The following is a 14931-nucleotide window of genomic DNA, read 5'->3' as shown; positions in this document are numbered from 1 at the left end:
TTTTGTGGAGACATGTGGTGGCTCCTAAATACGCTTATTGCAGGTCTGTTTTTTAGTCAAAAAATTTGGGTGAAGCGGTCATGTTTACATGGTGACAACTACAGAGTCGTGGATTAAACGCAGCGTCAGAGCAAAGAATTTGCATCGAGGATTTTGTGTAATTGAGTTATTCGGTGAATCGTTGCAACCGTAGAGGACTGACTCAGTTTTAGAACCAGCCTTAAACCTTTTTCTTGCCCAAAATGGAATAAATTTCTACTTTTGCAGCCAATTATTTAAAAAGTAAAAAAGTGTATGGGACAGTTTTAAAACCAGAGGTCAGATGTGAGTTTCTTTAACTGTGGATGAAACGGCTCATCAGTGTGACTGATTGCAACACAGGGTCTGAATGCAGGGAGATTTTAACGCATCTGAACACTGATTGGTGAGTCCTTGGACTTTCCATTGAGGATAATTCCTCTTAAACATAAGAAACACAGATACAACTTTAAATCAGTCCTACATAAGTAAGCGTCTCCTCTGTCATGTCACTGGTATTTTTGGTATCTAGGTTACAACTCTGCAGCCAGGGTCATTAATCAAAACTCCGGCACCAAGAAATCCAGGTTGATGCCCCCGTTAACAAAAGATTATCAACACCAGTATTCAGGAGCACAAGATGGCATCTTCAAATTGCTTATTTTGGTATTCCAAAAGCCAAACCCCCCACAGATTTAACGTTAAAGACAAAATAAAACAGCACATATGCAACATTTTTAAATCAGACTAGCTGAAATCACTGAATATTTGCTTGGTTTATTAAAATATCCTCATAAGGAACATCCATAAGCTTCCATGTTTAATATTATATTCAGATCTCATGTAATCATCCATCCAGGTCACAGGAGGGCTGCAGTCCATCCCAACTACCTACTAGTCCACACAGAGCTATCAGATCTATGGTGTGACATGTTAGAAATGGGAGCACAGCTAACAACCAGAGATAATAAGATCAGCAAGTAAAGTATATAGTTGTATGTTCTGTGTCTATAAAGCCAGTAGACTTAACTTTAAATCCTGCCCTCTTCTTGGCCCCCTGTGTGGAACATCGAACTCTTGTGGGAGAACGAGCTCTAATCCAGCCGGTCCGTCCTGCTTTGATGAGGACTGCTGTAAACAAAGCAGCGCATGACAATACTCGCCGCACTCTGCTACAGCATGCATTCATGTCCTCTGCATGTAGAAATACAAAGGCTGACCGGCTACGGTATTCAGCAGCTTGTTTTCCATCTGAATGTGGGTTGAAGAGCAGCTCGAAAAGCTACACTGTGACAAAGGAAGACACTTTTGGTGAACTGAGAGGAGGCTGGAATCTGTTTGACTTGGATCATGTTGCGTTCTAAAACTTTTCATTTTAGAAATGTATATTTTACAAGCATAGTCGATGACATCACTTCCTAGAGTGACCAATACTGTTACATAACAGCCAGACACAGCAGAAAGCACCCCACAACACTCCTTTCTAAGGACACTGACCTCAAATCTGCCAGCAACAGTAAAATTATTAAGAAGATGACCAATAAACTACTATCGATGTGGTAAAACTTTGTACTTATCTGGATAAAACTGTAGTGACCCTGGTGGATCTATGTTTTGTATATATTATGTTGTGTCATGGCTCAAATCACAGAAGAATGTGCAGAGCACGGACGTAAGAGTACGTTTTCTGTATGTTTGCTATAAGTTTTCAGTCTGGTCAGTTCAGCATGACTAAAACCGGACCTCCTTTTTACTATAACGTCTCAGTCACAGAGTATGTGTCAGCGTAAAGACAGGAAAGCTGTGTCCTTGTCATTTGCAAGAATTAACGGTGTAATTGTTGAAACCAGCTCCCGGTTTGGATTTCAGACACAGACACTCTCTGCTTTTAAAATTAGGCTTAAAACTTTCCTTTTTGAGAAGGCTTATAGTTAGGGCTGGATCAGGTGACCCTCAATCCTTCCGGAGTTATGCTGCAATAGATTTAGGCTCCTGAGGGACTTCCCATGAACCTTTATATCTTTAAGACATTTCTGCAGCTTAACTAATTGGTGTGTGTTATCTGACTTCATGGACAGATAACTGGGTATAATCTGCATAGTAATGAAAATGTATGCTATAACTTCGAATGATTACTGCCTAAGGGAAACATCTATAATATAAACAGAAAAGGTCCTAGCATGGAACCCTGTGGAACTCCATAATTAACCTTAGTGTGTGAAGAAGACTCCATTTACCACTGCAACACTGTACTTTTAATTCAGTGAGCTAATGACCATACTCTGAAGAATCCAGCTGTCTTTAATTTGATAATTTACAAAATGGACTTTATGTTTATTTAGAAAGACCTAAAACTAGTAACTGAATCCATAAAGTAATCATGAAAGTATTCACTGAGGTCACAGAGAAAGGGAGCCACAATGGCCATTTCCCATAAACGTCTATACAAGAGCAACTCTCCTTCTTGCAATCTGAGGAGTGGCCCTTCTGTTTGACATTAAAATAACTCGGTTTAAAGAACTTCTATGTTGGCTTCATTTTCCCCGGATGCCACTTCCATCTTTTATATACAGAGAAGGATAGTGTGTCAATGTGTCAGTGCGCCCCAGGGCAGCTGTGGCTACAATGTAGCTTGCTATTGCCAGTGTGTGAATAGGTGAATGACTGAATGTAGTGTAAAGCGCTTTGGGGTCCTATGGACTAGAAAAGCGCTATACAAATGCAGGCCATTTGCCATTTAAGGATAAGCTGCAACGCAGTAAAAAACACAGAAATGAAATGATATTATAATGATAGCTTAGCCACCTCAACTATGCTGACAAATATTAAAAATAGGTGCAACAAATACCAATGAGGCATCATTGTTCATTGAGAAGTCCATGTGAACACACAATTAATATCACCAAGCAATAACTAACAACTAATGGAAGGAAACTCATGCTATCTCATTACATTTGGATGAGTAATGGCTCCACATTACTGAAAAAATGTGGTCTGAAAACACTGTTCTTGGCACCACTGATAACGTCAGTAAGATGGCTAAATTGCTTACTATTTTACAGTTAGATGGATGCTGCATCTAGTGCCTGACTCATATTTCTCATCAACATATTTCTAAACAGTCTCGGTGCCTATCAAAACACACTGACAACACAGAAAGAGAAAATGCAAACAGGGCTGCACACTCCCAAAGAGGAAGGTGATGTCATCTGATAATAACCATGCCGTTAAGTGAGAGAAAAGCCGAATCTGGCAGCAAAGTAAAGTTTTCAGGAGAATCAGCTGCTTTACTTTAATCTGTTCCAGTTTCCAAGACTGAAAAACACAGATTACATAACAGCAGACCTCTGTGCATCCCTGGGCCTCTAAGTATGTGTGCAGTTGCTGCAGTGGAGTTTGGCTCACTTTGAATTTGGCTGGAAATCACACAGGTCTCCAAGTTACAGTCCAACACACACACCGTTTACTGCAAAACAGCTCCAGTGAGAGGTACAAGGTCTCAGTGTGTCAGACAAGCCAAGAGCTGATGTAATTATAGCAATGCAAATGAAATTCCATTCCTTACTCGAGGAATAGGAAATATTTTTGAATCTGACTTCCTCAGGGTGATACTCATATTCGACAGAAATCACATCTTTTAAAACAAATGTCAGCAGCTACGTTTCATGTTTCTGAGGCTGGATCTTTATATATATATATTACAGCAGATACATTTCCTAGACAGTTCATTAGGTACGACTTGCTAGTAGCAGGTTGGACCCACTTTTGCTGTCAGAACTGCCTTCTTCATCCAAAAAGCTTCGTCAGATTCTGGTCCATGTTGACATGATGGCATCACAAAGTTGCAACAGATTTGTCGGCTGCACATTCATGATGCAAATCTCCTGCTGCACCACATACCAAAGGTGGTGTAATGGATTGAGATCTGGTGACTATGGAGGTTATTTGAGGACAGTGAACTCACTGTAATGTTCAAGAAAGCAACTTTACTCAGTGTGTCAAGAAAATATCTCCCACACCATTACACCAGCAGCAGCAACGTGAACTGTTGATACAAGTCAGGGTAGATCCATGATTTTATGTGATTTACATTAAATTCTGACCCTCCCATCCTAACACTGCAGCATCATTTTTCCAGTCTTTTATTGTCCCATTTTGAGCCCTTGTTAAATCTAAACTCTTAGCTGACAGTGGCATCTATTGTGGTCTTCTGCTGCTGTAGCCCATCTGCTTCAATGATCGACATTTTCTGCATTCAGAGATGCTCTTCTGCAGCTCCAATCAGTCTGCCCATTCTCCTCATGGAGATTGTCTCTTTAGATGTTTGTCTTAACAAGGAGCTTGGAAAGAAAAGCGGCTGGACTTTTTTAAGTTTCCTGAAGATGTTTCACCGCTCATCTGAGAAGCTTCTTCAGTTCTAAGATCAAATGGTGGAGAGTTCCAGATATTTGAGCAATAGTGGGAGTTGCCCCTTAAGAGGGTCTTTGGCTCATTATTAATCATGTGCCTCATCGCATGAGTTTTGGGTGAAACCAGTGTGAGACCTTGCCTCACCCCATCATATGACTGATCATGCTGATGCAAGATGTGAGTGGATCTAAAAACTGGGCTGTAGATGGCAGACAGCTGGTGTCATAAGCAACCTGTTCAAGGCTGATTGTTCACAGTGGACATAGATGACTTCTTTCAACCTTCTTTTAGGCCATCTTACTTCTCTTGGTCTTATAACTAAAGAGGTTTCTCAGATGAGAGGTCAAACTTCTTCAGGAAACTTAAGCCCCTTTTCCATTAGTACCTACTCAGATCGACTCGTTTTCCATTACAATCTAGTACCACCTAATGTGCGTGGTCGGCAACGCGGCCGAGCGTCCCGTGACTTAATTAGTATGCAACATGAATGCTAGAACAAAGGTGGACATCGAGGGGACGATATACCTGCTGTTCAGTCTGCGGCATTTCGTCAAACCTCGCTGCTGTTTTTTGTAGACATTTCCTCGCTTCCCGGTTTAAAAAATGGCAGTTTTTATTTTTGTGAACTCATTGAGGGCTGCTACTGACCAGCCAATCTGTGGCTTGCAATTGGCATTGGTGGTAGTCTGATGACGTCATATTTTAGTACCTGCTCACAACGCTGTGCAGGTATTAATTTAGTACCTGGTACCCAGTAATATGACCTAATGGAAAAACCCTAAAAACTGTGTGTTAAGAGATATATTCTAAAACACTTCTTCAGCAGAGAATCAGAGAGGAGAAACACACAGATTTTCTTGCTAGCAAGGGCAGTCACCAGGACTCACACACCAAAAGTGAGGTTCAGAGACTAACCAAATGAGAGACTGCCCCGGTCTTTATTTATACCTCAGTGGGTGCTTGTTCCTTACATTGGAATGTGTGTGTGTGTGTGTGTGTGTGTGTGTGTGTGTGTGTGTGTGTGTGTGTGTGTGTGTGTGTGTGTGTGTGTGTGTGTGTGTGTGTCAGAGTGTGACCCCATAAACGACTTCCCTTAACCTGCTGGTCTGGAAAATCCAACAGTTCATCTATATGTAAAAAAGCACTTAGACTAAAACTGACATAGCTACGTTAATCCTACCGTAAAACAATAAGACAAGGTACGACCTTTTCCATGCTCCTAGGATGTGGGGGTGAATGCCAGAACACCCTGGAATGTTACAGACCTCCTAGGATGAGACATTCTTTCAATATGCCACCAACTATATACTTCTAAACACAAGTGATTACATGCAGTATTCTACCATATGCAAACTTATATCATTAAAAGATTATACTGACTACTAAGTACAATTTTCCATTGACACTGTAGCAAGTCAATCTGAGTAGGTTCTAATAGAAAAGGGGCTTTAAACAAGTCCCACCACTTTTCTTTCCATGTTGCTTGGATTGCCATGACTTGGATGGCTGAGAACCCAGACAGACACAAGCAGCTGAACCGGTGTGGCTTATTATATACAGCCCACTCCCACCCAGGTATGAATGATTGGTTGACTATTCGAAACATAAATGCTAATGTTTGTTTTTTTTTTACTCCCACTACTTTATTACTATCTATTCTTAAACATTAGTACTCTCTGAGCTTTATTACACTATAACTTCACAATCTTTATCAGGTTAGAGAATACAAGACTTTGTGATGAAACTGAGTTAAGGAAGGCCTTTTTTTCCTGTTAAACCTACTGTGTTGTATTTTAAAGGAAAATAAAATCTCAGTAGTGCTTTAAATAATGGATTTCTACAGATAGAGGACAGTCAGAAAGTTCAGGCAGCAGCCCCTCGGTAGGCAGCCCCTAAGTTGGCCAATCAGAAAACTGTTGGATTTTAAGGAGTTTGTTTCAGATGGAGCGTTCAGTGATGAGCTTGTAAAGGGCTAATAGGAGATAGACAAGGGTTTTTCTGAACTGAAAATAAAAAGTGACTCTTTGTGACTCCAAAGAATGAAAATGAGTGCAACAGGTGTCCTTTAAGACAAGTGTAGCCTTATTACAAACGTTTAAGAGTCATATTCTTTAACTCAAGGATAGACTGTTGCAGAGTTAAGCCAGCAGTGTTGTGAAATTTCTGAAACACCACATCTGTGTGATCCAGTTTAAACACTGTGAGCCATTTGAATCCTCACACACCCACTAGGCATCATTTTTGTGATACGCAGGTGAAAAGGCATCAGGGTTTTAATAAAACTGGGCTAAACCTCAACGTCTGTGCGTGTGGCAGATTCGAACTGCACGCTGAAATACAGCCACAGGAACGTGGCTTAAAATGGCCGTTATTTTTAACCAAGGCAGGACAAATACTCATGAAATCTAGCCTACTTTTACCCCGTTTCACACCAAAACCACGCCATGGGCGCCGATTCCCAAAGCATAACACACAGAAATTATACGAGGACCTTTATTCTAACAGGGATGTGGTGTTTTTCTGGACAGCAGCAGGGTGAGTGCATGAGATCTTCAACACCCCAACACACAGCCCTGCCCACTCAGGAAAGCCCACACAATGAATCCACACTAATCCCATCTTTTGTGGTCCTCCCTATGTCTCAGCGTGGCTGCACCTCATGCCTCAGACATGCTGCTCCACCATCACAGCCTAAAACTGCCTTTATGTGCAGTCACAAACAGGAACATAAACAATACGGCTCAGAAACTTCTCCACTTGATGCACAAAACAGCCCCTAAATCCAGGACCCCCCACGCCTATATACATGAAGCAATCACAGACGCCTTTTGTTGTCCTTCATAACAACTGTACCATCAAACTGACAGCAAACATAAAGCCACGCAGGAAGCAAGCACTCCATGGAGAATAAAGGCTCACAAGTACAAAACCTGAGCTGAAGCAAACAAGGTAAACAAAGCATGTGATCAGTGTGGTCACCTGAAACAACAATAGACTCACAGAACACGTGCTTCAAACATCCCACAGCCCCAAAACTGCAGGAGTTGGACAGATAATAGAAAAATCAGACGAAAATAACACTTGTGCAGAGAACAATAGTTTTTGTTTTTGTCCCATTAATAGCAAATTAAAACCTCCAGAAATCCCGTTCGCCTTTAAATTAAGTTTTCACAAGACAGGCTGAACCATGAATGACATTTACTTTCTTCTATTATCACACCTAAATTCAAAAAATAACAATAAGCATTTAATATATAAAAGCAGAGATGGACGCAGGGCGCGGGGAGCTCTTACCGGGCTGCTCGGGCTGCTTCTTTAATTCACTTTATATTCCGTTTTCCCGACAGTCGCTCGCGCGTCTCTCAGATACAAATCTCAAACCTCACTTCCATGTGCTCGCGACCAGGACCACGCGCTCAGAGGTGGAGGGGGTGGGGGGGGGAGCGCTCGGGATACGGCGTGTGTGACGTCACGTCGAGTCTGGAAAGCCGCTCGAGACAACAGTGGAACAGGTGGGGTTTTACCACGGTCTAACTAGATAAATTTCACCTCGTTATTCATTTATTCCAACGTAGACAGTTCATATTACATTTAAATACAAAGATATAACGTATATTTATATCTATATATTAATTATCTGTGGTTTTAGATTATAAACGAGCTTTCGAGTTCCCGTGCTACACTTTTATTAGTGTGCTACTTTAAGAAATGTGATCGCAGATGCGCTGTTTAATGCACCAGCCCTCATCTAAAAGACAGCTTCACTATACCTGCGTTTAAACATGACATGCAGCTTCCCACCTTTCTGTGCACTTCCACAAGCATCCAGGACTCGTATTAAGGAGCTGAGGTGGCTTCTTCTAAGTCTGAAGAGGAATTCCCTCTTTTCTGCACAAAACACGTGATCAACGTTTTTTTTTTTTTTTAAACCATTTATGCAGATTTCACTTAAAATTCACTGCAGCAGGACTTTTACACAGCGTGTACTCTTATTTAGGTTTTGACCATTACCTTCCATCAGTCAGAGGAAGAGGAGTGACTCAAAGTTTTATAACGCTCAGATAAGTTTTCTACCCAACCACTCACTTTCTAATGTATTCATGTGGACGCCCCCTACTCAGGTGTGGCTGAGTGGCTAGTCATGGTGGTGAAGAATGAGAGACAAGCTCAAGAAACAGGTTTTTGTTTTATATTTGAAAAAGAATCTATGAACATAATGAAAAAAACAAAAACAGTGGGTCTGAACATCCAGACAATCGCAATCCAAAAATACATTTTCTTAGGAAATATTAATTATGTACAAAAAAAAAACAAGAAAAAAACAACAACATAAAAATCCATATTTTAAGTTCAGGCTTTCAACAGTGTGAGCCACATTTTTAAACATTTTATTAATAAAATAAAACTTTTAAATATCTTCATCAGATGAGGCAGTTTTTTTCTTCTTACATTGTAATCAAACCAGATTCCAAAACAACTTAATCCGTTTTGCATCTGCATGCAGCAACAACTGTACACACCCAACCCCCCCCAACCCCCAAGTAATGAACTTTTATTTTGAGAAAAAAATTAAAAAAAAGTTTATGATTCAAAGTTTAAGCACGGCAACCCTGCAGGTGTGCGAGTCTCTGCTTTAACTGTTCGCTTCTCCTCCTCAGCTGCTCTTTCAGAGAGAGGAGTCTCTGTTCGTCCGACTGCATGCTGTAGATGCACTCCGTGGCCTTCTTCAGGATGACCACCTTGGCCGCCTTCTCGTTGTTGGCCACCTCGGGGATCTCGTCCCGCAGAGCGAAGAAGCTCAGCTTCAGCTCGTTCCTCCTTTGGCGCTCCAGCACGTTATGAGTCCTTCTCTTGTCGTAGTCCTCCGTGTCCGACGTTCGCGGGCTGGAACACTTGCGGTTGCTGCTGATCTGTTTGAGGACCCTGCTGTGGCTGCTGGCACCTCCACCGCTGCTCTCCAGCTTCAGCCTCTTGACAGCCGGCTGCTCGTGCCTCATGGATGGATGGGCGGCGTAATTATGCTGGTGGGTGGAGACGTGGCACCTCTTCAGCACGAGTGGGCTGGGGTGCCTGGTCTCCAGCGGGCTGGAGTCGCACCGTTTCACCACCTGCCTCTTTTCCACAGTGACCACGTCGATTTCCTCCTCTTCCTCCTGTTCGTCCTCTTCTTCTTCTTCCTCCTCCTCCTCCTCATCATCATCACCTTCATCCTCTTCCTCTGCAAAAGAGCAAAAACAACATAGTCACACACTCTGCTGCCACATCCTCCTCTAAAAGCATCTCTGCAGTCCGTTCAGGCTTTCCCTCTCTGCCACATCAGTTGATTGCTTAACATGCAGCCATTCCCTCCAGCTAATCTCACAGCAGTCTACTGCATGACATGGGGTGGAAGTGGCAGCAGGATCCACCTTCCTGCCTGCAATTCGTGTGAATGAAAAGCAAGAATGTGCCTCATTTCAGTCATGTCATGCATGTCCCCGCCAACAGAAAGAAAATCCCTAATTGCACTGAGGGGTGTGCCTCCCCAGGCATATATAGATATATATAAGAGCTCACCTGAATCGCTACAACTGCTGCTGCTCCCGCTGCTGTTAGGCGGCGTGTCTAGTCCCAAATCCTTGCTAGGCGGGGTCCCTGCGCTCTGCTTGGGCGTCTCGGCTACGGGATACGGGAAAACCACCGAGGGGTCGATGCACTCCGACGCAGACGTGTTCAGGTCTTGCAGGTAGCTGCTGTTCAGCTTCCACGCAGGAAGAGCCGCAGTAGCGGCGGCGGCAGCCGCGGCGGCAGCAGCCGCGGGGCCGGCGAGCTCTGCGCCGTCACCGGCCGCAGACTCCTTCCGGGCGGCGTGCAGGGAGGCGAGCCGCTCGGACACCACCTTCTTCAGCTTGGCGGCGGCGGAAAAGCCGCTCCACATGCAGTCCTGGATGATGATGGACTTGAGGAAGGTCTGGGAGTAGTCGGAGTCGCAGATGATGCTCTGGTTGACCACGTCATCCCCGAGGAACTCTGTCACCATCTCCAGCTGATCCGCGATGGAAAGGTCGAGGCTGGACAGGGACGGCCGGCGGCTCGGGGAGAGGGGAGGGGTCGGCAGCAGTTCAAATTTCTTCCAGATGTCTTCGCTGGGTGCCGGAGGCTGAAACTGCTGAGGGTAGAAATCCTCCTCCTCGTCGTCGTAGTAGAAATAGGGCTGCAGGTAGTCGTAGTCGTAGTTCTTACTCGCCAAACTTGGATTCCGCGGCATGGTGCGTTTGGTTTCGTCTCTCCTCACGGCGAGGCTGGCGAAAACAGAACGGAGCGATTAGTCGATTCACAGCAGAGAGCAGACAGCGTGACCCTGCCCGCAACACCGAGTGTAAGCAACCGCTTCATGGTCAACTCCCTCCAAAAAAAAAAAAAAAAAAAAAAAAAAAAAAGACAACATCGACACCTCCCCCCCCCCCCCCTCTCTCTCTCTCTGTGCACGCCTTGCATGCATGCATGCACCACTGCTGCAGGTGCTTAACCGGGATTGTAATTTAAATAATGCAAGAGACGGAGTGAGGAAAAAAAATTAATAAATCACACTTTCACTGAACTGTTCCAGTCATCATACTCATACCGAAGCTCCACAAACCCACTCCCCACCCTTACCTTTCAGATTTTCAACTGTAGGCGAAAGACGGGAGCAAAAAAAAGCGAGACGAGTGGCGCAAAAAGAGGAGGAAAATGTAAAAAAACGAGGGAGCAGCAAAGTTATTCCAGTGCGGCAGTGACAGTAAATCCTTCCACAGAGGCGGTACGGCGGCTGTCTGTCAGCCTGCGGGTGAAGCATGCATGTGAAGTTAAAAGGCTGCAGAGGCGAGCCGGCAAGAGCGACGCGCACTCTGTCATCAGCACAGTCAGAATCGCAGCTGAGAGTTGAGCACCGCGCGATAAAGTAAACCGCATCTCGCACTCTCTCTGTCTGTATCCATCCGCGAGAGCGTTCCTACTACAACACAACACACAGCACCCCCGATATCAGCCTCTGCCCATCAGCGCAATTATTCAGCCGTTTGCGTCAAGTAAAAATCGCGTGCGTCCAAAGTACGCCGTGGATGCATCTTTGCATATTTTCTGCCCTCTTTCTCTGAGATGGGTCTATTTTTTTTTTGCAAGTGGGAGGGGTCAGAGTGGAGTAGAGTAGTGCTTTCATTGACTGCATAGAGAAAATACTAATGCATGTAGTAGTGGCAGATAATTGGGCTGAGTTATTTTACTACTACTGCGCCAGAAATATACGCAAACACTGAGCGTCATAGCGCACACACGGCAATCCCTAAATAATCACTCCACAGATCCGGATTACGGCCTTACACTATATTATATTGTTTAAAAAACAAAACAATACATAACAGCAGGAATCCTTTTTTAAACTGTAAATGTGCAATAATGTGTAAAAATGAGGCAAGTGCCGCGTACTTTTGCGCAGTTTGTGCCTTTTGATTTCGCAATAAAAGCTCACAGGTGCAGCAGGAGCTGCAGACACTGACAGCTCTGAACCGGTTCAAACAGCTGATTACAACATGGACTCGGTGAAGAATTAAAATCTTGGAGTTCGAGTTAATACACACAGACTCACAGAGAAAATGTCCAATACAAATCCTGCAGACTGCGTAATGCAGCGCTGAGTTTGGACAGATTGGCACCAATTAACAACAGGAAGGAAGCAATTAAAGGAATCAGATGGATGGATCTATCCCGTTGTAACAGGAGCTGTCGATGGAGATTAACGGGCTTAGAGCGCCCTCTGCTGTTTGAAGCGTTGCAGGAGCAGACAGCAGCTAGGTGGGTGGAAGGTTACAGATTGAGACAGGTGACCACAAACCTCACAAATCCTGCAATCATGCGTGAACAAAGATTATTTTTTTTATGAATTGAAAGGGAAAAAAACAGGGTCGAGTGAGTTAAACTATAAAAGGGTCAGGGACAAAATAGCCCAATTCAGTGGGTTGGTGCAGATCTTTATTGGGGTTAGTGGGTCACTTCATTAAAAAATAGAGTCGTGGAGAAGCAGTAAATGGCACATTTAATTAGCAATGCACTGTGTTTGACGAAGTCGGTTGCAATTTGATATTTAATTTAACCAGCTCCTGCCATTCTGACAACGTTAATTGGTTAAAAATGCTCAGTAGGCTTTTCCACCCTCTTTCTCTCTTACTGTTGTCAGACATCCTGCTAAACAAATTGCTAAAGCAATGAGTTGGACTCAAGCAGAGTGTGTATTTCATTACGCATGACAGACATTAAGAAGCATTTTAAAACACGAGGCTGTGGACACAAGCAGCAATTATAGGAAACGACAAAAGCATAAACGGTGAAGGAGTTTTGTGCTTGAAAATTCAATCATTTAAATTGAATTACATGGTGCAATTTGCACTTTTTAAAAACACACTTTTATCAATCCAGGACAGCAGCTCTGAGTGTGTTACTGCTGCAAACGGCCCTTTTACTCTTTTTTAAACACTTCTTATATAACAGAGTCCTGTTGGTTATAACATAAAAGACCTCTTTAATGAAAACGATCTGTGATTATGTGTTTAGTGACATCATCACTGCAGCTTTTTCCCCTTCATAACAAATTATTTTCAGTTTGTTTGAAATCAGTCGGGGCCGTGGAGCTGAAACGTCTGGACTGAATTCTGAGCGTTTCGTTTTGATCTAAGTTACACTTAACTAATTAAACACTTCGCCATGGACGCTGTGTCACTGTGAGGCCTTACATTTAAATGAATAGATAACCCCGCAGCATCACTTACACGAGTATACTTTTTCCTTTTTCATTAAATAATGTATAAGAAACCACATAAGCAAAGACAAAGGAGACAAGAGGAGGGGGAAAGCAAAGAAAATCCCCAAGTTGAAACTACACCCTCCGTCCTTCCCTTCATACTCATTCCTTCATCCGTTCTCTCACGCCTCTCCTTTCCCCGCTGTGGGATGCTTGTGGAGGATAGCGATCATAACCACCAGGTTCAGGCGTTATGGTCGTGGCGTTTATCGGCTCCGGATGTTTCTTGTGTTACCGTGTTTGAGAGCGCCTGCATGGAGACACAGAGGGAAGCTTTGAGAGCGGCTGGAATGGTTTCCTGTGATAAGTGAAAGCTCAGGAGAGGTTTTGATTGTGTGTGTGTGCGTGTGTGTGTTTTCTTTCTGGTTAAACTTCCTCCATGGACTCTGACTGACATGGAATAACCTGCAGAGGATCGAGGGCAGAGAATCCAATCTAGTTTGGCTTTGGTAAACTGATAAACAGACTCAAACATCTGACATGAGTTTTTAGAGATATGCACAATTTTTCATTGTCTACTCTAAAAAATGAAATGGCAACTCACAAACTCAGCTGTTTAAATCTTAAAAGTAAAATACAATTAATTATAATTATATGTTTAAAAAAAAAAAAGCCAACGCAGGTAGTCCCATTGCTTTAAGAGGACATGATTAAGTTCAGCTTAAACACAAACGAAGATTATGCAGAAGGTCATGTTCAATTGAAAATGTTTAAATTCACCTTATGTCATTCTTTTTTAAATATCCTTTTCTAAACCTGAATATCAGGTTTAAATATTAAACGCTTAAATCAGACACATAACTAAAATGGTAAATAGACCGATTCTTAAATAGCGTTTTTCTGCTCTACCTTAATTCCATCTATGCAACTTTTTTCTATGCCTAACTACTGCATATCTAACATTCACACAAAACCACCAACCACTATCCTTCCCATTAGTAGATGACCTGCTCTACCTTCTGAGCTACACCTGAATCCCTTCGAACTAGCACAACTGGCAAGAACCTGCAACACAAGCGTTACGTGTTTCAAATAACCGAAAAGGTTGTCTGCCTAGGGGAAATTACAGTGAGGCTCTTAGCTATAGCTTACTCCAACACTTCAAGTCATTTACGGTCGTACTACCACTCTGCTACCTTAAATACAAAAACAATGCCTGACGGTTCTTGTTTATTATACCAATAAATACTACGCTTACAGCAATGCCGCTTAATGCTTTCTCATTGATATCGCATCAAAATCCTACCAACAGTAACATGACCAGGGGCTTTTATTGACACCATGTGAATTAAGCTAGCAGTAACTCATTTTTAAACTCAATCAAAGTATACAAAGAAACACATAAAAACTAATAAACTACTTCTTCATCATCTCCAGCTGCAAAAGGTTGATATAAAAAAATCGCTTTTCCCCAAAAAGAGTCTGAATTTGAGGATGGCAGGTCTGCCAGGTCCAGGCCTAGTTTTCTGAAAGTGAGGTGGTTATGTTAATCTGAATCTGGAGTATTTTTTAGCCTTAACATCTCATACTATTACTTTAATACTAAGAAATCTGCCTATTTTTAGTATAAAAAACTAATAAGTTATTGTAATGTCACCATAAAACAAAATAGATGTAATGTAAACAACATCAGCCCATTTTGAGCTTAAGTGGACTAAACTGGTCAAACTGGTGACTATAACCTTAAG

General features: G+C 42.8%; 1 protein-coding gene and 1 long non-coding RNA gene across 2 annotated transcripts in view; both read right to left on the bottom strand.

Annotated features, from left to right (window-relative positions):
- The window catches only part of LOC113029346 (uncharacterized), a 37216-nt gene extending 29364 nt beyond the window's left edge, over positions 1-7852 (bottom strand). The window contains exon 1 of the long non-coding RNA XR_013911322.1: positions 7723-7852. This is a non-coding gene — a long non-coding RNA (uncharacterized LOC113029346). The remainder of the gene's footprint in view (positions 1-7722) is intronic.
- A 743-nt stretch (positions 7853-8595) lies between these two features.
- myca (MYC proto-oncogene, bHLH transcription factor a) lies at positions 8596-11320 on the bottom strand. Its single transcript, XM_026180780.2, has 3 exons — positions 11065-11320; positions 9985-10709; positions 8596-9646 (listed from the first exon to the last, which is right to left on the bottom strand). The coding sequence occupies exons 2-3, from the start codon at positions 10673-10675 to the stop codon at positions 9024-9026; spliced, it is 1314 nt and encodes a 437-aa protein (XP_026036565.2). The 5' UTR covers positions 10676-10709; positions 11065-11320; the 3' UTR covers positions 8596-9023.
- Between the last annotated feature and the right edge of the window lie 3611 nt (positions 11321-14931).

Source organism: Astatotilapia calliptera, chromosome 9 (assembly GCF_964374335.1).
Source record: "Astatotilapia calliptera chromosome 9, fAstCal68.1, whole genome shotgun sequence".
NCBI lineage: Eukaryota > Metazoa > Chordata > Actinopteri > Cichliformes > Cichlidae > Astatotilapia > Astatotilapia calliptera.
This window is presented reverse-complemented; position numbering and strand designations above follow the sequence as displayed.

Coding starts and splice junctions, on each gene's coding strand:
- myca (XM_026180780.2), bottom strand. CDS start 10,675: ATGCCGCGGAATCCAAGTTTGGCGAGTAAGAACTACGACTACGACTAC. Junction 9,647..9,984: donor CAGCAGTTGTAGCGATTCAG/GTGAGCTCTTAT, acceptor GCTCTTTTGCAG/AGGAAGAGGATGAAGGTGAT.